General features: G+C 43.6%; 4 protein-coding genes across 6 annotated transcripts; 1 reads left to right on the top strand and 3 right to left on the bottom strand.

Annotated features, from left to right (window-relative positions):
• Nucleotides 1–2,560: 2,560 nt before the first annotated feature.
• On the top strand, nt 2,561–8,354 carry LOC136538269 (kinesin-like protein KIN-12C). The gene is made up of 15 exons (XM_066530251.1): nt 2,561–2,948; nt 3,061–3,204; nt 3,298–3,381; nt 3,473–3,598; nt 3,684–3,743; nt 3,849–3,902; nt 3,988–4,080; nt 4,796–4,891; nt 5,067–5,214; nt 5,453–5,552; nt 5,630–5,759; nt 5,837–6,766; nt 6,842–6,940; nt 7,018–7,779; nt 7,874–8,354. Exons 1-15 carry the CDS (start codon nt 2,688–2,690, stop codon nt 8,120–8,122), a joined length of 3,336 nt encoding a protein of 1,111 aa, XP_066386348.1. The 5' UTR covers nt 2,561–2,687; the 3' UTR covers nt 8,123–8,354.
• Nucleotides 6,530–10,251, bottom strand: LOC136520438 (uncharacterized). 2 transcript variants are annotated; one of them, XM_066513978.1, is made up of 5 exons: nt 9,845–10,251; nt 9,619–9,747; nt 9,197–9,381; nt 8,696–9,107; nt 6,530–6,651 (listed from the first exon to the last, which is right to left on the bottom strand). In XM_066513978.1, exons 1-4 carry the CDS (start codon nt 10,145–10,147, stop codon nt 8,705–8,707), a joined length of 1,020 nt encoding a protein of 339 aa, XP_066370075.1. In that variant the 5' UTR covers nt 10,148–10,251; the 3' UTR covers nt 6,530–6,651; nt 8,696–8,704. The 2 variants fall into 2 exon arrangements, with proteins under 2 accessions (XP_066370075.1, XP_066370065.1); XM_066513968.1 differs by lacking the exon at nt 6,530–6,651 and having other exon boundaries at nt 8,476–9,107.
• Nucleotides 10,252–13,152: 2,901 nt separating this feature from the next.
• On the bottom strand, nt 13,153–15,838 carry LOC136538268 (inositol monophosphatase 3-like). The gene is made up of 10 exons (XM_066530250.1): nt 15,648–15,838; nt 15,511–15,561; nt 15,173–15,360; nt 14,984–15,068; nt 14,778–14,832; nt 14,626–14,669; nt 13,839–13,907; nt 13,651–13,751; nt 13,509–13,565; nt 13,153–13,416 (listed from the first exon to the last, which is right to left on the bottom strand). The coding sequence occupies exons 1-10, from the start codon at nt 15,702–15,704 to the stop codon at nt 13,320–13,322; spliced, it is 804 nt and encodes a 267-aa protein (XP_066386347.1). The 5' UTR covers nt 15,705–15,838; the 3' UTR covers nt 13,153–13,319.
• Nucleotides 15,839–18,020: 2,182 nt separating this feature from the next.
• On the bottom strand, nt 18,021–25,167 carry LOC136520418 (uncharacterized). 2 transcript variants are annotated; one of them, XM_066513925.1, is made up of 15 exons: nt 25,012–25,167; nt 24,830–24,922; nt 24,627–24,695; nt 24,288–24,377; nt 24,114–24,197; nt 23,717–23,881; nt 22,206–22,393; nt 21,929–22,001; nt 21,398–21,451; nt 20,738–20,995; nt 20,195–20,401; nt 19,991–20,094; nt 19,529–19,673; nt 18,957–19,091; nt 18,021–18,493 (listed from the first exon to the last, which is right to left on the bottom strand). In XM_066513925.1, exons 1-15 carry the CDS (start codon nt 25,111–25,113, stop codon nt 18,317–18,319), a joined length of 1,944 nt encoding a protein of 647 aa, XP_066370022.1. In that variant the 5' UTR covers nt 25,114–25,167; the 3' UTR covers nt 18,021–18,316. The 2 variants fall into 2 exon arrangements, with proteins under 2 accessions (XP_066370022.1, XP_066370029.1); XM_066513932.1 differs by having other exon boundaries at nt 24,627–24,700; nt 25,012–25,057.
• Nucleotides 25,168–25,536: the final 369 nt, after the last annotated feature.

Raw genomic sequence — 25,536 nt, 5'->3', positions numbered from 1 at the left:
GTAAGATATCTTTCACTCAAAGTTCATTTTAGCACTTAGTAGTGAAACTCTCGTAGGTGCCGTAACTCGAAACTTTCGGCTGTCGGAAGTTCCGGCCCAAACTATCGGGACTTATGACTGTCACTGACATTTGACTTTGAGATTACGCAGAAATTTTTAGATACACCTATTCACCCCCCTCTAGGTATTGTTTAGATCCTTTCACAAACCCAAACACGTTCTTAACTTTCTAAACTCTAAACTTGTATTGTTGTACCATACTACCATGCCGAGCCATCTCGTTTCCCAAATTGCGTCATTATCACCTCGTTACGCCGCATGTGCTCGCTCACCTATGTGGTCGTACCGCACTATACCACAGTCACCCCACCATACTACGCTGCCATGTCATGCCTTGTTGAGCCCATGTGTTGTGTCCCTCCTCGCTCTTGCTCCACCTCACTGTGGCGCCAGGCCTAGCCCTCGCACCATGCCACCACAACAGTCGCACTCGACATTGACACCGATGCATTCCTTCCTATCTCTTGCAGTGTAGGATCTCATGCTCGCCATCTGCTCGCACCTGCTCCCTACCATCTAGGCCTTCCTTGCCTTTCGACGTGGCGGGTTCATCTCGCATGGACATGCTTGCTACACCACCGTGGGTGTGTGAGGTGCCTCGGCAAGGGCACAACATGGTAGCACGAACATGCAGATGACGATGTTGAAACCTTTCACAAATCAATGATAAAAATCCAGTAAGTCCATGAAAATTTTGCACTTATGAGACCATTGTGGGCATTCTTTTTTTTGAAATCAAAGACTCGCTGCTTTATTACGTCACACTGGATTCGTGGAAATCACAGATCACTGAAGTATTTACAAACTCTGGGAGGAGATCTACCCATAAAAAAGGATAGATCTGGGTCCTAAGACAAACCCTTGCAAGATAACTCATGTGCACAATTGTTACAAGAATGTGGAACATAACACAACTCAAAAGAATCAAACTGTGTATCTAAAAGAAATTTAGACTCTCTGGACAGAGAGCCTCCAGCTGAATGATCATATTTAGAAGATCTGGGAGCCTTCACCAAAACTAGGGAGTCTGATTCCAGTTAAATTTGCATCATACCTTGATCTGTTGTCGCGGTGATTGCTTTAAACAAGCATGGGCTTCTGTACATAGAGCATCATGTACTTTATACAATTTTCCTGCGCCTGCTAGCACCACTGAACCTTCATGGTCCCTCACTACAAAACCCCATGCTCCACTCTTTCTCCCTTAGAGAAAAGCACCATCAAGATTAATTTCACAAACTCTGATTTAGGCGAACACCATTGTACGCTTTGTTTCATAGGTTTATCTATTTTTGTCTCGCCACTTCATAGAGCAAACTAGACTGATGGACATAGCTCTATATACAACCTCCTCTATCGACTCCACTTGTTCTCCAACATTTGCTTTATTGCGTGCATCCCACCATGCCCAAAGGAGGTTTATCACTTTTGCCCTTGTATCTTGCTCTAGAGATAGAATACTCAACACCATATTCTTTGTTGAGGTCAACTCTAAAAGCTCAACTCAGATATATTCTATGGACATTGCTCTCCAACATTTCTTCACCATTTTACATTTTAGAAAGCAATGCCCTCCATCTTCATCAAAACGCCAGCAGACTGGACAACGTGTGTCAATGTCCATACCCCTGTGTAAGATATGAGTACACAAGGGCATTCGCCAACTCTAAATAACGTGCACCTTGACTTTATCTACCTTAATCTCCTACGGAGTCACGATAGTCCAAAAAGGATACGTGTTCGATGCAAAACGTGCACATCTCGAGGTTACCAAATAAGCGTGCAGCACGCAAAACCTCAAAAACAACACTTAAATGGTCAAGATGTTCAGATAAAGACTGGTTGTATATCAATACATCATCAAAATAAAAACCACCACAAAATTTCCAATAAAATAACTTAAAATCTTGTACATTAATCGCGTGAAAGTATTTAGATGCATTAGTCAAACCAGAAACCATTCATACAAGTCCACTTTGGTGATATCCATTACCCAAGTCAACTTTAGAAAAAAAAATCACTGATTGGCTTGCCTTCGTAGTCTAAACTTGTCCCATGTGGTTTTATATTTTAGAGCTGATCTTTTACAGAAGTTGTTCCATTGATTATATTTATTTAGTTTCTGAATTTTTCAACAATGCTTGAGCCTGTATATTCAGGCAGTCAAGCTTGCTTGAGTCCGGGAAATCTTTGACGATGATCGAGCCTCGCTGCCTAGGTAATTCATCCACGGATGATCTGGCCCGCCAGCTTTCCACGACGCATCCGACGCAGGGTTCTGGCCTTTAGCACGGACACCGCTCCCCAACGCCTAGTTGCGGTCCGGTAACCCCGCGGGGCAGCGTACGAGACCTCCCACGAGCCCATGTGGCCCAGCTCCCGAGCGTCCATCACGAATCAGCCGGTCGGATCGAGCCGACCGCTAGGCTATCGTTTTCCACCCCCGCCGCCTCCCCCGTTTCAAAAGTTTTCGAATTAAATTCCAACGGACACGCGCAAGCAAGCGAGAAGCGTCCCTCCTCGTCTCCTCCTCCTCCCTTCCCCTCTCCTCCCCGCTCTCGATTCCCTTGATTCTGCTAGCCGATCGGCGTCTCGCCGGAGTAATACGCAGCAGCAGCAAAGCGACCATGGAGATGTTGCGGCGGAACCTGAAGCGGCAGGCGTCGCGCTCGCTCTCCGCCTTCGCCGGCGCCGCCTCCCCGCGCGCCGCCGACCAGGAGAACCTCCACCCCAACCTCGCCTCCTCGCCGCCGGCGTCGCCCGCCAAGGGCGCCTCCTCGCCACGCCCGAAGCAGCCAGCGGCTGCGGCTCCGCCGGCTGCCACCGCCGAGGACGATCACTCCACGGACGCTACCACAGCGCCAGCCGACGACGAGCCCTCCGTCAAGGTACTGTGCCATGCATGGATTCACCGGATCCGGCTTTCTACCATGGCAATTTGGGATCTCGGGAGGGTTGCGACTTGCGAGCTAGCTCCTGATGTTGTGGGGATGCGCGCAGGTGGTGGTGAGGGTGCGCCCGACGGTGAGCCGGCCGGTGGACGGCAAGGATCTGTGGTTCGTCCGCAAGACCGCCCCAGACTCAGTCGCTGTCGGCGACCGGTCCTTCCCAGTGGATGGCGTCCTCGACGACAGGGCTTCTCAGGTATACAAGCAAGCTTAAAACGCATCACACCGAGTAGCATGCCCAATCGTGAGCGACTCTGAAAGAATTCTGCGAATTGGTGGTTGCTTGCAGGCCGATGCGTTCGATCTGGTAGGATCGCCCATGATCGAGAACGCTCTTGCTGGATTCAACACATCCCTCGTCTGCTATGGCCAGGTACTAACTACTACTAATCCATGCAGTCCGTATCGTGTTCTTTGCTCCTCGGTTCCTGTTGCTGATGCTTGTATGTGTCCGATGCTTCTAGAGTGGCACCGGGAAGACATACACCATGTGGGGCCCTCTCGGCGCCATGGTTGACAGTGGCTCTGACCACGCTGACCGGGGCATCGTTCCTCGGGTTTTCCAGAACCTGTTCTCTCGAATCCAAAGAGTAAGGAGATTCTTCACCCGTCCTTTCTCTTTTGGTAAATTGTGAGTGATCTTGTTTGACTTGACGTTGCTCCTTCCCTGTGTAGATGCGAGAGAGTTCTCCTGAGAAGCAGACGAGCTACCAATGCCGTTGCTCGTTCCTCGAGGTGTGCAGTAATTTGGTTGTTTTCAACTGAACCGTGTCTTGGAAATGGTTTCTAGAGCTGAAATCAGAACTAACATATGTGATTTGCTTTTCCAACTTGTTGCAGGTACATAACGAGCAGATCAATGATCTGTTGGAACCATCTCAGCGTGACCTGCAGGTACATTATTCGACAAGAAAATTATCCTGAAATTGCAGTTGCTATTGGTTTATGCAGATATCTCATCCAACTTCACTCTTTTTAGATAAAAGAGAATGCTGGCAATGGTATCCATGTTGAGAACTTGACTGATGAGTATGTGTCAACAGTAGAGGATATCAATCAGATCTTGATGAAGGTATAAGATTACTTCCAATTCATGATGTTCTCTCTATGTTCCTGGACAGTGGATGCCCTGGTCAGGCATGAACAATGAATTTGCAAGTTTATCTGACAATTTGCTATTGAATTTGCAAGTTGGCAATATAGAAAAGCTAAAAAAAATTCTAAATTATTGGAGTGGTTAATTAATTTTTTCTAAAGTTATATATTTATATGGAGCAGGCTTTTGAGCGCTCATCATGTGTAGAGATAAAAAATTTTATGCTTCCGTAAAGGTTATAGTTGGAGAATAGAATAAGTCCAATATTGCGATTTCAAGTTATGATTATGTTCTTATAAGAACAAATTTCACCAATAAGAGTAACACAAAAGTTTGTCATTTAGTTTCTCTCCTATTATTTTTGAACTGTAATCTTTTCATCTGAGCATCTCTATACTGTTGTGGAATGAAACCAAGATATCACGCTGGTGTAACCAGCATGCAACACCATCCAGAATATAAAAGCTTGCTTTGATATCAAGACTCGCTTGATTCGTATTTATTGCATGCATATCTCTAAAATTTCTGTAACAACAGCTGCAGCTACTGCATCAGTGTTTTGTTTACCATAGTCATATTGTTATTGTGGCTATTGTTGATTAGTCTGTTTTGTAAGGATGCTTCTCTTGATTAGTAGGATAGTTCTTTGGATTAGTGTTCTCATCATAACCAAGTCTATTTTTCTTTACAGGGACTGTCAAACAGAAAAGTTGGCACCACCAGTATGAACTTGAAAAGTTCCCGCTCTCATGTGATATTCACCTGCATTATTGAAGCATGGAGCAAGGTACATGCTAATTTTTTTTGCTAGTTCTAGGTTCTTTGTTGCATACTGTAATAACTGTTAGCCTTTCTAAATCTCAGGATTTCACCTTTGTATTCTGTCTTATTATAATAAATCTATCAGATGTTTATAAGATGTACATCTGCTGATTTATCTTTTGGATTTGCTCTCTTCACAGGGTTCATCAAATGGGTTTAGCAGTTCAAGAACTAGCAGAATTACCTTTGTTGACCTTGCTGGTCCTGACACTGATGAACTTTTGATGGTGCAGCAAAGCATTCCACAAAGGAGGAAAGACATCTTAAGAAGTCTCTTTCAAGGCTTGGGTATGTAAATCTGTAATTGCTTCTTTGATATTTTATTTTGCTATCAACTTGATTCAGTTATACAAAGACCTCTGTTCATCGTTTCCTTTATTTTTCTTGGTGCACCTAGATTAGTTTCCCTGTCTTGATGTCCTATAGGCCTCCGAATGCAATATGCCAAATTGCCCTTATTTTAAGAAAAAAATGTATGATAGAGATATTTAGAAAATCCAAAGCCTCACACACCTGTCATTTCAAGAAACTAGTCATCAGCAATCCCGTTTGACACATGTGCTGAAGGATACACTAGGTGGCAACTCCAGGGCTATATTTTTGTGTTCGATTTCTTCAGAACACAGGTATTTTCTGTTCTTGTGTTCCTTTTATACCTTTTATTACATATTCTTGTGTTGATTCAGTACATTGGGAACTGCAGATGCAGATCTGGAACCTTAAGTACACTAAGATTTGGTGAGCGAGCAAAGCTAATGCCAAACAAACCTGTGATAAATGAGATATCAGAAGATGATGTTAATGGTTTGAGCGATCAGATACATCAGTTAAAGGTATTACCTCACAACTCAAAAGCATGTAGAATTACCTACAATATACACAGATTTGCTAATTATTTAATTTCTTGCAGGATGAACTCATAAGAACAAAGTCCGGAGACACCACAACTTGCAAGGCTGGATACTTCAGTGCACAAAGTGCCCGTGAAAGCTTGCATACTTTGCGAGTGAGCCTCAACCGCTCTCTTATCTTGCCTCACATAGAAGTTGATTCAGAGGAAGAAATGGATGTTGATGAAGAAGATGTGCAAGAACTGCGTGATCAAATTAGCAAGCTTCACTCTTCATCTGAAGATAACTTTGATGACTTCATGGATGCGGAGAGTGGAGATGAAAACACTCCTTGTTCTATGGGAAGAAGTGGAGAAGATGATCAAGTTATCATAGATGATTTTGAAGGTCCACGACAGGAAGAGCACAAAGAAGTATCTAACAATACAAATGCTAAGGAAGACCTCGGTTCTGACAGAAAATCTAGTCTATCAATTAGTGCCTCCCCACGGTTGTCACCTATTCAGGATCCTACATTGTGCTCTTCTCCAAAGATCCACAACAAGGCAAGAAAGAGCATCACTTCACCGGGGCTATCACCAAGCAAGCTTAGAGTATCTGACAGCCCAGGTGATAGAAATGTTGAAGTGTGTAGAAATAGTGCAGTCCGGTCCTCTCTCCAATCAAGCAAGCTTAGCCCCACTGACTCACTGGCTGCAAGTCTCCAACGTGGCTTGCACATTATAGAGTATCATCAACAGAATCCAGCCCCACGAAAATCATTTATTGGTCTTTCATTTGACCATTTTACGGTGAATCCTCGTCAGTCAACAGCAAAATTCAGTTCAGTCGTTCAAACTCTTCCTGAGGACCAAGGAAGCAATCTTTGTTCATCCTGCAAGAAGCCAATGAACACAAATGAGAATCAGACAGAAAATGTAAACTCAGACAAACAGATTGCGTTAGCCTTGGGTGCCACATCTAATGAATCAGCTAGCGCTTCAATTAAGGTTTGTCTTTCAAGCTATATGATTGAACTATTTTATTTGATTCGTGTCATCTACTTAACCATTTAAATTGACCAGGACGGCAACATAACCAAGGAAATTGCTTCCAAGAGAGAAACTGAGCTTGAAGCTTTATGTGAAGAACAAGCAGCAAAGATCAAGGAGCTGAGCACTTTAGTATGTACAGAGATGAATCGAATATACTTCAGACATTTATTTCCCTTTCATTTACATTTTCATATGTTGTGTTGCAGATTGACCAATATAAGAACAGGTCAGAAGATGGCCCAGATTCAAATGGTATGGCACCTGCAGAAGAACTAACTAGTGAAGGCAAGGTTTCTGAACAATGTCATGATAGGAAGGTGTCACTCAATGTGAATGAGAGGGAGGCACTTCTTGCTGAAATCGAGAGTCTGAAGGAGCAACTCAAAAACCAGACTACTGAATCAACAACTGGTAGCCTTCTTGATCAGTTAAGGAACGGCAGCACAGACCAGGAGTATGAACTTGACAAAGAAAGGCAGAAATGGATGGAGTCTGAGGGCAAGTGGATCTCACTCACCGAAGAGCTGAGGATCGACCTGGAATCAAACAGGATGCATGCAGAGACGACCGAGATGAAGCTCTGCAATGAGAAGAAGTGCACAGCAGAGCTGGATGAGGCTCTTCAACGGGCGATGTACGGCCACGCCAGGATGGTTGAGCATTATGTTGAGCTCCAGGAGCTGTATAATGATCTTCTCGAGAAGCACCGCCGAGTGATGGAAGCGATCTCTGAGGTGAAGAGGGCGGCTGCCAAAGCAGGCAGGAAGGGCTGTGGGACGGCCTTTGCTGCTGCCCTTGCCACAGAGCTTTCCACGGTGAGAATCGACCGAGAAAAGGAGAGGGCTCAGCTGAAAGAACAGAACAGAAGGCTCCGCATTCAGCTGCGAGACACCGCTGAAGCTGTTCATGCTGCTGGAGAACTGCTCGTCAGATTGAGAGAAGCTGAGGAAGCATCTACACTAGAAAAGGTTTCAAACTTAAAACTAGTCATTGGTGTTCTTGTCTAGTTATCGTACAAGGTGAAAAGACAACTCTCAATTGTGTGCTTCCGCTGTTTTGCAGGAGAGGACTGCCGCGTTGTTGCAAGAGAACGAGAAGCTGAAGAAACAGCTAGAGAAGCTGAGGAAGAAGCACGAGATGGAGCTGGAAACGATGAAGGTGCACCTTGCAGAGAGCCGGCTGCCAGAGTCGGCTTTGGGTGCCTTCTACCACCACGAGAACGAGAGGACCCCGGAGTACTCGTGCGATGCTCCATTGACGCACGACGACGATCAGTCTTGGCGGGCTGTGTTCGCTTCTGCGTACGAGTGAATGGAGTTACCTGATTGGATTGCTTGGGAGTTGAGACTCGTCAACTGAGCCTGGTTGACAATTGGGAAATGGGGATTTCTTGGACCTTTTTTCCTTTCTACATGAAGTTTATTATAATATGGACAAGAGCATGTAACTGATTCATCTGCCATCTGTCTGGGCAAAATTTCGGTTTATACTGTAGTGAAATGTATTACAATGTATTTGTCTGAGTTTGCAGATATGTCTTGAGCCCCTGATTAAACTTGTATTGCAAATATTTCTGTTTTTCTGTTTTGTTGTGGGTAACATATTATCTGCAATGGAGCTGCAGCAATCACGGATTGAAAATCTTAAGAGTAAAATATGCATTTCATAATTAGATGCTTCATGGTCAAACAAAGACAGTAGTCTCATCTGATGCTAACTTCAACAAAAGTCGCCTCATTCATCACCACCGTTGTCAATCAATAACTAAAATTCAGATGTACAGCGACTGTTCTCAGAATGTTGCTTCCAAGGGCTAAAAGCCTGTTTGATTTAATTCACTCGAAGAACTTGCTAAAACTAGAGGAATGACAAATGAGGTTCCACCTTCTATCATCAGCTTGCAGTGTACGAAGTCCTGTGCTGCTTCAACTGTGGTGATATTTGGTAATTTCTTTCGTCAGCAGGAACGTTGTAGAACTCTGCAAGGTACTCCAAAGCTTCATGATTCCCATCACAAACCTTCCAAAGTGACGCCACTTCCCCCGGAGCAACTGTGCCCCACTCCTGGCAGTCATTCAGAAAGTCCAGCAGCTTGGAGTAATAAGAATCGTAGTTGAGGAGCAAGAACGGAACCGGGAGCGCTGACCCGATCCTCTCCAGTTGAATCAGCGCCATGATCTCAAACAACTCGTCCAGTGTCCCGACCCCTCCTGGCAGTGCAACCACGGTGGTTCTGTCGGTAGGGCTGCTCCGCACCGCAGCATCCACCAGGCCATGCTTCCTCGCTGAGAAGAACCTGAAATTCAGCTTAGCACATAGTGATCGCCATGTGCATAAGTTGTGCAATGTGAATCTTATTTTTGCATCCTCAGGAAATTCAGGTACCTGCATGTGAGGTAGGTCTCCGGTGGCAGGTAAGGATGGAAGCCTGAGCTTGTCCATTCACCGGCCTCCTTTGCAATCTTCAAGCCGCCAACCAGCTTGTCTGCCTCAAGGGCACCTTGCATGGCAGCATCCATGAGCCCAGGGCCGGCTCCGGTCCATGTGGTGCAGTCGAGCAGCCGAGCTATCTATGCAAAGACAGGTAGCTGACCAAATGCATAAAGATATGCCAATGACTCTCATCATGTCTACACTACACTCTACAGCTACTTGCAGTCGAATTCGATGCAATGGCTCATGTCTGAATAAATCTTTTACGGCGTTCTCTAACTCTTCAAGGAACTATGTTAGTTAGGTCAAGAATATGCCTGCTGAAACTAGCAACATGTTGTGAATGTTAGATTGCTAATAGTAGTACTGCTTGCCTCTCTGGCGAGCTCGGTGGTTTGGAGGAAATGCGGGTGCGTGGGCGGGACCCTGGAGGAGCCGAGGTAGACGGCGCCCCTGCCGAGGCGGCGGACGAGGTCGAAGCACCGCGCCATCTCCTCCCTCACCTGCACAGGCAACCAGGAGCCCATGAGTGAGTCCTGAGTTTGGCAGGGACGACGAGCGAGGGACGGGCCGGGGATAGCAGATTAGCAGGTGGGTCACCTCGCGGGGGCTACTCCTCGGAGGACCCAAGACCGAGCCAGCTTCCGCTTCCGCTTCCGCCTCCGCCTCGAGCTCTCCCAGCTGCTGCCGCCACCGGTCGCCGGACGCGGCGGCGATGGCGATGGCGCCGCGGGGACGGGCTCCCCCGCCGCCGCAGAGGCTATGCGAGGCCGGCAGGGGCGGACGCGAGCGCCAACAACAAGGAAGGGCGCGGCGCTGGCTGTGCCTGAACCCGAGAGCGGGATGCAACCGGGGTCCGAATTCAGCCCCAACCGAGCTCGCCGCCGCCGCTTCCATGGACATGGATGGTGAATTGGTGAGTGTCGCCTGTCGCCTCCTCGGTCAGTTCGCACTCCCCTCTACTCGGCCCTGTTCGCTCGTGTCAGGAGCTGTACTGTTTCAGCGGAAGAGTACTAAGCGAACAGTCCAGGCTCCAGAGTACAGACTCCAGACAGCAGGCAGACACGGACATATGCACGGCTTGCCCAATGGCACATTGCTGCGTCCCCAATGGCCCAATGGCCCAATGGCGGCACTCTACTGCCAAATCGCATCCGAATATCGAATTTTGGGTGTAGGGGCGCATCAAGATAACTTCGGCCCATTGCTATGGTGCCAAACTCAAAGCGAACAAGCACTCCACTCCACTGCCTTTGTGAGGAATATTCGACAACGCATGGAGTTTATGAAGAATATTCTACGAGGCAGCCTTGGGAGTTTACGGTTACGGGCAAATCTGTCAGGAGATCAGCGTTTGGAAGGCAGCCTTCAGAAGCGCTGAGCTTGTGCATGAGAACAGGAGTCCAATATCGATGTGCTATCCATGCTAATATAGGTTGGCATGTTTGGTTTTTGAGAGGTCTTCTAGTTAAACTAGCAAATATGCTCGTACGCGGGAGAAGGGTCGCGTGGTTGGGAACCGCATGATCCTTCTTCCTCCTTGCCGGCGCTGCCCCCACCAACCCAAACCCTCTTATACACCCGTCCTATCAGTGAATTCTCTTCTGGAATCGTGACCCTCGGCGCCAGGTGGCTCTTCCTCCTGCGCAAACTGCCATCTCCCACCACCCCCACGAGTGCCCACGTCGTCTCAGCCACCATCACCGCCATGTTGTGACCACCAACCCAAACCCTTTTGTACATCCGTCTATCAGTGAATTCTCTCCTGGAACCGTGACCCCCCGACGCCAGGTGGCTCTTCTTCCTCTCGGCGGGGCGCAAACGCACGACCCATCAAGTGTATGAGTTTGCGCTGGGAAAAATAAAAATACAAAAACCACAAGAAAACATACCAAACTATACTCAAGAAAAGAAAATAATAAAACCTAAAAATGTGGCGATAAAGTACTCGCCTGCTCCAGTATCAGTAGATTTTGCGTGTCTCACCGATCCAGCGTAGACTGTTGATGGATTTTGTTTATTTTGCTAGCAATTGTGCCTGCGCGTTGCTAAATGCGAGTTTTGGTTACTTGTATGAGCATGGATCATAGTCCGAGCATATTTTGGAAAGTAAAAAAAATAGGACTCATAATATATTTATTATTTATATTTATAAGAAAAAAATGGGAGATAAAAAAGATAAGAAATGCTAGTTATGCTTACTTATATGAGCATGGATCGAGAGTCCGGACTCACGTACGGACACGGAGGACGTGAGCTCATTTTTGGAAAGTTAAAAATATGAGACTCTCATAATATTTTATTATTAATTATTTTTGTTTATTATAAGAAAAAGTGGGAGATAAAAAAGAGAAGAAAAAAGTCACATACAGAGCCGATGACGGGAAGAGGAAACGGAAAATAAAAAGAAACAGGAAAGGGACACGTGGACGGGAGCATCGGAAACAAGGGACGGTTCACGGACAAAACATGGACACAGTTTTTTGTATCTAATGGTGAGTCCAAGCCACTTTAGGATCAGGTTGGATGAAAAATTCTTAGTGGCAGAAATTTTGCCTCTTTAGTATTAGATATAGATAAAGGGAATAACTAGCGCTGTGACGTCTGCCCTAGGCCTGCATCCGGACGTAGATCCGCCGCACCTGTTCTGTCCCACACGTAACAAAGCGCCCGTAGGGGGTTTCAACCTTGTTGCGCCCGCGTCACCTGCATAGCCAGGGTCTGCATCTCCGTCACGTAGGGAGGTGCCACAACCTTTTGCTCCAGGACCTCCGCGGGGGCTAGCAGAGGCAGCATGTCATACGGGAGTGGGTCCGCATGCGCTAGCGCGTCCTCCGGTGGAGCGCTGCTGCTAGCTTACAACCGACGCCGCCATGGCTCCCGCACTAGCTCTCTCTTCCTCGCTAAACAACCCTGCATTGAGATCTACTTTTGCAACACTCAGATGGAACAATTGCAACATAGTCACAGTAACGTGTGCAACATCCACATAGAACACTTGTAACATACGTCTGAAATAAATGAAACATATGGAACATGTTGTTGTAACATATGTGTGAAACATATACAAATATCCAGATCAAAACGCTTGCAACATATGTCTGGAACAGATGAAATATTTTAAAACAAATGCTTGCAACATACCTTTGAAACACTTGCAACATCCATAAGAAACAACTGCAACACACCTTTGAAAAGACTGAAACACCTGAAACATACATTTGCAGCATAGGGGTAGGGAAGCCTGGGCCGGTCGATTCCAGCCGTCGGGGTTGGAGCCAACGGCGAGCAGCGACGCACGAACACCACCAGCACCCAGCACCAGCGGTACGCACAAGCACCACCACCAGCCAGCGCCACCAGCACCGACCTTGGCTCAGCCTAGCAGGCGGCGCGTGCTACGAGAGGGAATGGGCGGCGTGACGCACGACCAAAGCAAGGAGCGAGTGCAGGTGAGGCGCGTGACGGGCTGAGGAGAGGAGCGAGCGGCGTAGGTGGGGCGCGCGACAGCGCAGGAGCGAGGAGTGAGCGAGCGGTGCAAGGTCAGGGCGCAGTGAGAGAAGGCGGAGTTAGCGAACGGTGTTCGGATGAGAATAAGATTTGGAGTCAAAGTTGTTGTGCACGTCACGCCATGTGTCCATCCGGAGGGAGTCGCTGGCGTTTGACGTAGAGAGTGGTATTGCTAAAAAAAACACTCCACTGCCTAAAATATGCCACCGCATATTGTTTGCAGCGTAGCAACCATATTTTCAACAAATGCATATATAGACAGCAATTTGACACGTTCTCCTCCAGAATTACTTTTTCCCCCCTTCCAGCACATGAAATTGGGCTAAAACACTTCCATCCAAACATATGATATATTGCCATAAAGTTGGGCCCGTTGCTTCAAGCTATGCATTCCCATGTAATCACAAAACCCAATAAAATGTTTTGCATCCAACATAGTTCGGCAAGACAGCGTTCCTTGTGTAGAATTACATGGAAAAAATCTGCCCAAACAATATGTTAATCACCATGCGGCAAGGCAATCTTATTGTCTTATTCTGCTCCAGGAATAATGGTAACATTTGTTTCAATTGGTATCCCCCAGTTCCTTGACGAACTTATCCTTCAGCAAGCTGTTTGATCCCGCCATTCTTCGCGACATCAAATCAAAATCTCCACCGCTTCTGCGAATCAGAAGAAATAAAGTCACAGACATTCAGAGACACTCAATCAAATTGTGGTCACAAAAGCTTCTTGGCCAAACTCGCTGACTTACGGGTCAAAAACAAGGCCCCCCGCTTCCTGAAGAATTACAGCTCCAGCAGCAACATCCCTGGAGGAAAATTAGCAGTTTGAGATGAACATATGCACTTTGTATTTTTGTTCAAACCACTGTTATTAATTTGGTTAAACCATACCAGGGGCCACCAAACCCCATCTCATAACACAAATCAAGTCTACCACAGGCAACTCCACACATGTTTAAAGCCAATGAGCCACACATCCGTATGGATCGAATCTGGAAAAAAGGAACTGCGGTTAAGAATGTTGATACGTTAAACTGTATTTATATTCGAGGCAACTGATGTTACTTTACAGAATTTACCTTGTATAGTAGCTTGTTGATTCTGTTGGTTGTATCATCCAAAGTGACCTTGTCTCTTTTGGTTCCAACCTGATCAATCAGTATAATTATCAGTTCAGTATTTCCAGTAGGTTCTTTTGAGTAAGAGGTTCTAAGATGTAAATTGCCATCCACGGTCAAGAAGATGTACATGCAGTTACACAGGAGCATTTGCCATTCAAGCCAAAAATCAAGTCACAGACTCACAGCTATCAAAGTATCAAGAATGCCAGGAGACGAAATAAAAGGAGCATACAAGAGGTTCTAGGATGTACATTGTCATCCACAGTTTAGAAGATGCATTACATGAAGTTACATGGGAGCAGTGCCCTTCAAGCCAAAATCAAGTCACAGCAATCAAAATAAAGCATGCCAGGTGAAGATATAAAAAAGGTATGCCAGGTGATGAAATAAAAGAGAATACAAGAAATAACTTTCTTCAATGATGATGCATGTCTTATCCATGTAACATGTTTGCACTCGGCCAATTAGTCCCCTAATTCAATTTTTTAGAAGGATGTTTGACTAAGAATTTCAGGAAACAAAAGCAGGTTGTGCGTCCAATTGTTTAGGTTATAGTTCCTACTGATGGTAGTAGTTCTTTTCAAACTAGATTGTTGTGATGAGATCATTGAAATTTTAAGAGGAAGAAGCAGCAATAGAGTTCCTGCGTATGCTATCATCTTCTAGTGAAACAAACTTGACCTGAGAAATATGATGCAATGTATAAACTGCATGGTTTAAGTTAATTCTTGATAGCTCCACTTACCTCTGTTACCAGAAGAGCCTTCACTAACTCATCTTGAGATGATGCTGCATAAGAAAGATGCACATATTCAAACTAGCACGAGCAACTTGAGGGAGAAAGTGCGCAGGGAGCAACATGTAGCTTCAATTGATTGTTGCTAAATCAGGGTATACCTTTAATTGGAGAGCCATTCAGGAAAGCTCCTTTTCCACGAACCGCCGTGAAAAGCTAAATGGAACAAGCAGCTTGAGATTAGACTAAAATTCAGTGGCAAAATATAAAGGACAGTTAGAATTAGGGGACAGATAATATAGCGTCCTTCCACTCATTGCAACACTACATATATGAACATTATGCTGGATGCTGAATCAGTTAATACCTCGTTCATGATGGGGTTGAAGACGACTCCGACAGTAGGAATTTTCTCAATGGTGAGGCCAATCGAGACGCATACAAATGGGAAACTGCAATGCAAGAGATCCGCACAATCTTGGGATGAGAAGAGCAAACATAATTAGAGGGCAGATTTGAACAAAAAGGTGCAGTGCAGGGTAGGACGCCATTGTACCCATGGACAAAATTAGTGGTCCCGTCGAGGGGGTCGACGATCCAAGTCGGGTCGTCGGTGAGGTCAGCCGTGGCCCCGAGCGCCGCGGACGTCTCCTCCCCGATGAACTTGTGGTCCGGGAAGTGCTTCCGGAGGTGGTTGAAGACTAGGTCCTCGCAGGCCTTGTCCGTCTCCGTCACCAAATCCACCTGCCACCGGCGAGCAATGCGCAGCACCGTGAGTACCAAATCCCAATCCAATAGATGGGACGCAACGCAATGGTGTGGTGCATGCATCAACACCGACACGGGGAACCAAAATCACCAGATGGATGAGTGCGAAGGGGATGGAGAGGATACCTGGCCCTTGTGCTCGACGTTCTTGGTCTGGTAAAATCCCTTGCGAATGACCTGCTCAGGATTCAGGAAATCAGCAACCAGTGAGGAGACGGGCCCAGAAGAAGGGCAAGAAAAGGCAGGGATTGCAGGAGGAGAACCTCGCCGGCGCTCTTGGCGGCTTCCACCGCCACGACGAGGAACTGCTCCTCCGACATGCCGTGCTCCGATCTCTCGCGCCCGTGATTTTGGTGAGTTCGCCCGCTACGGCCAGCACCCAGCAGCAATTCTGGCCTCTCGCTTCAGCCTTCCTTGGTATAATGGAAAGCAGGCGTGCTGTGCTAGACGTAAGGACTTCGGTTGGGCCGTATCACAACACAATTCCTTCACAAGCCTATACCCGGTATATAGGGCCTAGATCACGAAGCTAAAGTTTAGTCCGTCGTTGATAACAGTAGGGTTGAAAACGGTACGGATATTTTTCAACCGTATTTGAAACCGAATCCGTTTAGAGGGGTTGAGATCTGTCCGTATCTGAGTTCGGATATCTAACATCCGATATCGTATCCGAATCCGAATACTCAAATCACATATTTATGATGTCGATATCCAATCATATCCTATGCGACATAGTTGACACTATCCGTATTCGAATCCGAATCCGGACAGAAATATGAAAACAAATGTAATATCGGTGATATCCGTCCGTATCCGATCCGTTTTCATCCCTAGATAATAGGTTGAACGTCGAGTGATTAAAAATTTATTTTTCTCTAATGAGTTCTACACATTAATTAGCCTCTATTAGTTTTTGTTATACCGTAATTAGTTAATATTTAGGTCTTCAATTTGGCATCCAAAATATGGAGTTTAGTCCATCCAAACAGGTCTATAGTCCTAGGCAGATCCATCTAATTAACTATTAGCTCTGAAAAACTCAACTACTTCCTCCGTATTAAATTAAAGCGTTTTGGTTTTTCTAGATACATGCTTTTAATGTAGTGTATATCTAAGTGCATAGCAAAAAGTTATTGTATCTAGAAAACCAAAATATCTTATAATTTGGAATGAAGGAGAGTATGAACTAATTGTTAACCAGATAGTAGGTAAACTAAGACATTAGCAAACTTATTACTAAGGATCTAAACATATCCTCTCACCAAGTTAACTATTAACTTTGGTAGCTAGAAAAATTGACTAATAATTAATTGTTAATTGGGTGGTAGCTAAGACATTAGCTGACTTATTAGTTGACGATACTAATAACTATGTTAGCTGGAAAACTAACTAATAATTAATTTTTAGTTGGGTAATAGATAAGACATTTGCTGACTTATTAGTTACGATTTAAATATGATTTTAGATATGATTCCGCTAATTGTTAGTCTTATGGATCTAAATAGACCCATAGAATCAGACTTTATATTGTGATATATGAGGCACCCTATAATTCGTCTGAGCACAGGCCGTGAGATCAGATTATACGAATGAAACAACAAACCAAATAGAAATCTTATCTTTAATTCATTGTATAATACTATTCGTAGTAAATAGTAAAATCAGATGTCACTTTTCGGGCTATTCGGCTGATGGTTTTTGTGGCTGATAAGCCGGCTAATACGGTTTTGTTGTGAGAGAAAACACTGTACTATGGCTGATAAACTGGACGAATAAGAAGTGAACAAAACGTTTATGCTTGGCGGAGTGAACGGACGGACTAGTGGAGAGTTAGGGATGAAAATTTAGTGGAGAAAAAAGAAGAGGTATACATAACTTTAGATCATATTTGAATCAGCGTGAGCTCATAGACTGACTTTTAAAAGCTTTAGCTATCCATACAACCTATGAAAAAGCAGTTTTTTAACAATCTCTACCCAAATATGACAATCACGTAATTCATCCCTTTTGACACGATCGACAAAAGGCAACTTTCAACGATCTCTAGCCGATCAAATAGGGCCTTCTAAGACATTCTTCTACCAATTCTGTGAAGCAATTTTTAACAATCTTTACCCAAATTGTGACAATCACATAACCCACCCCCCTAATTCGGCTTTTAACACGTTCTACAAAGACTGCAGATTTTAACGACCTCTAGCTGATCAGATAGGGCTTTTAAGACATTCTTCTACCAATTCTTTCGTTTACTCGCACCTTCACCTTCACGTACAGACGAGACAGACGAGAAAAGGTCGGTCCGATGGTGCTATGAACTCAGTTTTTTGACAACAGTGCTATGAACTCAGTTGTAGTTGTTCACAGAACTTTGTAGAGATTGCAGCCCACCCTCCCCACAAAAATAGGAGAGCCTAGAGTAAACCGACAAAACGGTAAACAGATGGCCGAGCACCACGTGTTCCTCCGTCCTTTTCCTACCAGACACCGGACTACAGCTACACCTTGCGTTGCATCAGCATATTGTGGCGGATATTCCCACAAGCACAGTTCACACTCCACACCCCACGTAGCAGGAGTCGCGTCAGTGCGTCACCCGGACCAAAAGGCCCAGCAAACAAAGCACACTATTCGACAGCACATTCTCCACTACACTCTTGGTTTTGTAAGATTTCATTCCCATGCCATTGGCAACGGCAGAACAAAACATCATTTATGTGTTCATTCACAAGGGAAAAAAGCAAAGATATGTAGGAACCATAGCTTCATATTGTGCTCTCCAAGACTCCAATCTCCATGCAGATCCTATCCACTTGCTAGTCGTTCCACGGATATGCCAGATGCCATCACGCCAGACTATGCAAGGCTGGAAAAGCATCACTTGCACGAACCACTAGAATAGTTGAATTTGATTTGATTGACGCCAGTCAGGCAGTCAGCTGCTCTGGTATTCTGAAGCACTCAAGTATTCCCCGTTCTCCTCTAAGTATTCGACCAAGCGTTTCAGGAACCTGTCGTTGCTCACGGTCTCCACGTCACACACCAGACAGCACTGCCTCCTGGCTCGTGTCACCGCCACGTTCATCCGCCTGTGATCACTCAAGAAACCCACCTAAAAGAACCAAAGGCCACAAGGTTTACTCAGCAATGGCTACAGAAAACCCGGATACAAAGACAACTATAGTGTTTGGATAATGAGGTGAAGTTTCCCACCTTATATGATCAAAACATAACTAGGAAGTAGGAACATCTCATTTCGGTTGTTAAGTCAGGTTACCATTTTTTCACCGGTAGATTTCATTCATTCTCATGACAAAAATTACGAACTGTAGAATCACAAACAAAAAGTGTGCAGAACATCTTGCGTAAAAAAAGACCATGCTAGCAATGCTTATAGTCCGTGGACCAATTTTTTTCTACATTTTTAAATAATAAAAACAAGTGTACCTAAATCCTGTTTTTCTGGATATACCATGTAACATTGTATATGCATCAGAGTCTATATTCCTGTATATGTACAACTCAATATAAGAATAGCAAATTTTCATCTAATGGGTTCTCAGGAGGGATTTTACCTCTTTCTTTGAGTTAGACCGGACCATTGAAATGATGATGGCTTCTTTCTCCCGGCCTTGAAACCCATCAACTGTCGATATCTCTAAATCTTTCAATTTAGCATCTTTGTTTCTCATCATCTTCAAGCAGGTTACCTATGATATTAAACCATTCAATAATTCAGGCCTTCAGAACTAGGTGAAGCCCTCAAGAAGCCACCATAAATTCATAACAGCCAGATGAATTAAAAGCTGAGAGTTGCAAGAAAATGTATACAACGTAATAAAACAAGTAAAAGACTGAGGCCATCGGCCATGTAAAATCTGCCAACCACCAACAATGGTGTAAATGAGAGAGAGAAAAAAGATATACTGTAGATAGGCATCTTATATATTGAACCTTAACAATGCCCCCCAAAAGGCCGTGTAACATGCATACATATATTAGGTCATGACGATAGGACAGAGAAGTATAAAGCATGGTTATTAACCAGAAGATCATGTACTGCAGGCATCAGTGGATGACTGGTAAAATTAGCTATTAACTTGAATATTATCTTGAATATGCATAGGGTGACTAAGGGACCAAAAACCTGTGCAGAGTAAGGAGTAATTATTCCAATATCAGAAGCATTAACGCCACTCTCAACAAGCAACTTGGCATGGGCAATGGATACTGCTGCCTCGCCCTCGTTCATGGTGCTCTCCTCTTCGTCCTTTACTTCTTCCATATCACACCTAAGAGTATTTGAAAATGTTAGAAACATTATGTGAAAAGCATCCAGAGGGTTCATCTCTTAGGGAAAAAGCGTCTTTTTCAAACAACAAAAGGATGGCCACACCGCATCCTAATTATCTTCTTCGAATACAAAGTATATTTCTACAGAGAAAATAGTAATCCTATTTTCTTTTGTAAAGGTACCTAGCAATACTATTTGCAAGGCATACAGAGCAAAAAGGAAAAAAAAGAAAATAGTGAAATCTCTATGTATGAACAGTTCAACAAATAATTACAATAGTGCTCGAAACAGCGAGAAACATCAGATAACAATCACCCTGTAGTGTCAATGAGTATAATAGTTGGTTCTGTTGAAGAAAATCTAGTAACTTCTTCAAGATCATAGAGCATATGCCCAGCAACACTAGAATGTGCTTTGATCTGAGAAGAAACAAGGGAACAATAAGATGTGGAAAATGACAGAAAAACAATCAAAACCAGGACGGAACTGGTAGCATAATAACACAGGGTAAATTCACACCTTATTATTGTAAAGTTCTTTAGACGACCAGCTCATAATGTGCTCGTGCATTCTGTACTGGACAGTGAGCATGGATGTGATTTCCTCTCCATAAGCTTCAGTGAGGCGTTCAAAGAGTGTCTTTCCCATCCCCTTCTTTTCAGCCTCAACACTTTGAATTGTTGGAGGAAGTTGAAGATGGTCTCCAGCAAGAATACATCTTGGCCCCTGAATGCCAAGAAAGTAGATTAAGAAGCTCCAAATCATAATGACAATCACTGAAACTACAGTATTACATTATTATTACAACCACACTATTGTGCATGCTGATTTATAGTAAACATAAAGGCAATCACTTAGCTAATGGCATTGCCTATCAAGCAGTTCATGTCTAAATAACTACCAGTAGCAGGATGCTTTAAGTGAATTTATGTTAAAACATGACTTCATAAATGTCATAACATTTACCGAGTGGGCAATATTTGCAATGCTCTCAACAGATTCAAATTACATCACAACAGAACACATCACAAACTTTGATTTGTGCTTCAATCTTATACTTACTTTCAACAAGGCTATCCAGCATGCCACCTCAAGTGCCTGAGCAGCTTCATCAATAACAACCAAATCAAATGTAATTCCATTTAGCTTTTTCGAAGATGCGCCAGTCAAAGTTGTCAGCACAACATCGGCGTTTTTCAGTACATCAGTGACTGCAAGCTGCTGTCGTTTTCTCTCCTCTTTTGCAAGGGTTTTGAGCTCTTTCCTGATGTCCCGTTTAGTGTTCCTATCTTTAGCCTTCAGCAATTTGCTATTAAGCACCTGCAAGAGACAGGATATATCAAGAAAAACCTAACCGCAGAGAATAAAGTAACTGAAATCAAAATTATAAGAGGCTTGCCAGTAGTTTGTTCTTTGATAGCTGTCGGTAGTGTCCAAAAAATGTACACACTGCATTATTTTCTATTTGATGTTTTTTTTTAATTTTCGCGGTCCCTGATATGACCCCTGACCTCATTTTGTTGCTACATCACTCGATTCGTAAAACTTAACAAACGTATATATTGTGATAAATCTGGTGATGTAGTTTTTGCATATCAGAACATTACCTGATATGATACAAACATATTCATGTTCAAGTTTTGAAAGCCTGGCACCATGGATTCTAAGCAGTCATGGTGTAAATAAAAGCAAGAATTTGGAAGTGAATGAATAACTGTTTACCTTCATTTCCTTGCGAATGTCTCCTGCCAAGCTACTATTATCAGCTCGTAATACCTGGTCCCAGAAGTCATATGAACACATGAAGGTATCACAGGTCAAAGATCATATGACTTTTGTTTATATACTCAAACGAGAATTCTTACAGTAATTTTAAACTGCATATCATTTACAGTTATTTAAATTGTTTAAATAAAATGCATGTATAGTTATATGGTTGATAACAAAAGGAAAAGACAATATAAAACCAACTCATTTCTTGATGTTGGGAAAAGAAATAATCGCACTGCAATAACAGAGGCAAAAACTGATCTGACCAAAGGGAATACAAGATTCATAATCTGGATTTTCATAAAATATCCAATGAAGGCAAATGATGATTACACTTTACGATGTATTTGGATAAGCCAATAGTTAGAAAATAGTCAATCGCCACTTACGAAGTAAATAGCAAACTTCATGCATCTAGAAATTTTAGTTCCAACTTCCAAAGCATAGAAGCAAACTGATAAGCCACTAAAAATAGTGTAATACCTGTGCATCAAGAGCGCTGTCGAGCACTTGGGGCAGTAAACGAGCAGGATGCCCTAACCTCACCAATTTTGTCCTGCAGAAGTTCAACAGGCTCATATCACATTTAGCAAATTGGTAAAAAAAGGCATATATTATGTCACTTATGGGACAACGAAATTATTCACATCCCATCTTCTCTAAAATGGATGCAGTATATGCTTGTCGTTTCTTTCCAACAAAAATCTCAAAGCAAAAATTTTCAGTGATCAACATATTTCATAACTTTGTTTCAGCAAACCTGTATCGTGCAAGTCGTTCAACGATATTATCCACAGCAATATTAGAAGCAGCACAGGCAAGAATCTTTGATCCACGCTTGACCTCCTGCAATATTATCTCAATAATAGTTGTTGTTTTCCCAGTTCCAGGAGGTCCATGAAGCAAGAAAACATCCCTTGATCCAAGAGCCTTTGAAATAGCCTCTTTCTACAGAAGACATATACAACATTTATTATAAAGTGGTAAAAAAGCATCCAGTTTATGTCCTGTAGTTTAAATAATATGCCGTGTCTTGGATGTTTATACAAAAGAAATTGAAAAATCATATATGGTGTACAAGATCAAAGATCAAAACAGTATTTGTGCAGCTCCTGATTTTTTCAAACAATAATAACTTTCTAATAGAAATCCTCTACTATGAAACTTTGTAAAACGTTGAAACATCAAAACAAGCACAAGTTACAAATGACACAGAAACAACCTAAAGATATGACAAGGTAAACCATCAACACTTAAGAGGGTGCTACGATAGTAGACTGCTGGCTCTACTGTTATGCAAACAAGGCTGACTAACTAGTAGTCTAATATTGAGAGGTAAGAGGGTGAAATACAGAAGCAGCCATAATGCAAAATGTGATGGCACACCCACAAGTTGCTGATGCCTGCTGGGCTGTATCGATTTAAATTCAAGAAATACTTGCAATTGAATAAAAATCTGCAGTTGTAATGAATAAAACAAACTATTAACAGCTGCTATATCTTTCTTTTGAAAGACTGAAACTTAATTTAGAGTGTCAACTGTTGCGTATTTCGCTGGGTTACATGGAGGTAGCCACACAGTGAATCATTCTGTGGATGTGCTTCTTCATAGTACAATCTATGGATGTGCTTCTTCACTGTACAACCTTAGTAATAAAATGTTAAATGCACTCAAGTGTAACCACTCATTCACCAGTCATGAAGGAATTAGGTATTTTAATTTTAACCTCGGCTTGAAATACTTTCAAATATAGTCACAGCCTCTCTCCATGTGGTGATAAAACTGATAAAAGCAACTACAACTACAACTGTATCATTGAGTAGTCATTTACTCAATTAAATATGGCAGGCAACAGACACTAACAAATTCTTTGTGGTATCGCAGCATTTAATTAATGGCAGACATCCTGGTGAATTGAATTGCAATTCTGGCTCCCATAATTAAAATGATTATGTACTTTAAGTTTAACACTGCAGGTTGAGAAATCAAACTATTAATTCATACATGACTCAACTTCATGCAATTGTAATTAACAATTTACAAGGAAAGAGGGGTTCCAGCACAAAAGAATTTACTGAAATTCTATGGTAAATCATCCTTAAAATAATATAGTAAATCCTATTATTCCAGAAAAATGACAAGTTTCATTTGTATATGGCTTTTCTTTAACTCATACCATGTGGATCAGAACATAAATGGAACTTAACGATGCTGCATCACACAATCAAGAGCTGAATGCAACCAACAAAGGAAGTATTTCAAATGGTAACCTGTGAATCATCCAAGTTCTTATTGAATGGACTGAATTTCATAGTATCCTTGGAGCGCATGGGTGCCTTCTCTCCAAATAAAACAGGAACAAGGTTTGCACAAGGTCCTGTTTGGACAGCCTTGCTAAGTTCAATTAGTGCATCCTTCATCCTGCGATAAGTGACCTAGAATAGGGATTATCATAATTTGATGTCTGGGCGGCTTGGCAAGCCAGTAAAATCTAAACTACACCAGGAGAAAATCGACAATGAAAGAGGTATATTAAACTGTAGGTCAATGTAACCAGCAATTAACAAACATGGACAATATGACATCACAAACAAAGAAGTGCAATTATGAGCTTAAAAGGCTGCAATTATCTGGAGAAGGCATGGAATGTTGCAAATGCCATAGTACCTCATTTGCAAGCTTCTCAAGACGCAGAGGGCTATTTAAACCATCTTCAGGAATATCATCAAAAGCAACAGTAATGGAAGAATCCTGTTGGTTAAGAAACAAAATTGGTATTATTACTCCTACACACAGATCAAAACCTTAAATTGCTAGTAGCATTAGATGACATGAGTGTACCTTTAAGCGATAAACTACACCTTGACCAAGCGAAGCAGATCCGGCATCTGCCTTATTTGGCTTCAAGGCAACCACATCATGCGTTCCAAACTGCAGTAGAATGAAAAAGTAAAGCGCATTATCGGTCTCAGTGAACATGTTTTCAATCAACATCCTGTGAATATAAAGGAACTTGTGAGTCTTTCCTATGTCACACTGTCACCGCATAGTATTAATGCATGATTCACAAGACCTACAACGGCAAGTGACACAGAGCTCATTTGCATGACAGTCTGAATTCCTAACCCTAATGCCACGACAGCAGGCAACCAGAACAGAGGGCGAGAGCAGCAGCCTCACCTTGTGAGACGGGAGAACGTCGCCTTTGTTGGGCTGGAATTCCAGGAGCGTCTTCCCCATCAGTCCTGTCTACTCTACGCGCCAAGCATCATATAAGCAAGTCAAAGGCCATTAGAAGTTTAGCACTGAAGACCAGAACTGCAGCATTCGTATCACACCAAGGAGCACAAGCAGCGACAGAAGTAGAGGACTGAAGCAGCAACCTGGGCATCGGTGCACTTGAGGTTGGCAATGACGCAGCCCCGCCTCTCCAGGCTCTTGGCGCTCGTCTCGGACTCCGCCGATATCTCCGCCGCCTGTGCACCCACCAAACACGCTCTCACCATCCATTTCTGTCACCAGCCGAGTCAACCGCAAACTTGAAATAGGTGAGAGAGAGAAAAACCTTCTCAAGATCGATGAGCGGGGCCATGGAGGACACGAACTCCTGCAGCGACATCATCCTCCCCGCCGCGCCCTTGCCGCCGCCGCCGCCTCTCCCCGCCATGTCTTGCCCACTGGAGTTGGACACGAATACACGATTGGCCTTGCCTACTATCGGCTACCCCCTTCCGCCGAGAAAACCATTAGCAGGGTGCAGGGCCGTGTTCCGTGTTGGGCTGAACCCACGTTGTCCAAAATGGCCCATGAAAGCACTAAAGCAGCGGGAACCATATGGCTTGGCGGCCCATGCCGATGCCGTGGCCCGTGGGTATCAGATGACTTGGCGGCTACGAAGGTTTTCCTTTGGGGGAATTCCCTCCGTGCCATAAAAAAAAAATCGTAATACCCTAAGTGTTTTAAAAAAAGTTCAGTGATCTTCGACGTCATTTTTCTAATTTTTTTATACCCTCCATATCACTACTGTCAGTTTAGGCTCTAACGTCATTAAACTATATGTGTAAAAAGTCAAAAATACCCTTACGTCTTT

This window comes from Miscanthus floridulus, chromosome 2 (assembly GCF_019320115.1).
Source record: "Miscanthus floridulus cultivar M001 chromosome 2, ASM1932011v1, whole genome shotgun sequence".
NCBI lineage: Eukaryota > Viridiplantae > Streptophyta > Magnoliopsida > Poales > Poaceae > Miscanthus > Miscanthus floridulus.
The sequence above is the reverse complement of the archived record's forward strand: the minus strand, read 5'-3'. Positions and strand labels throughout refer to the sequence as shown.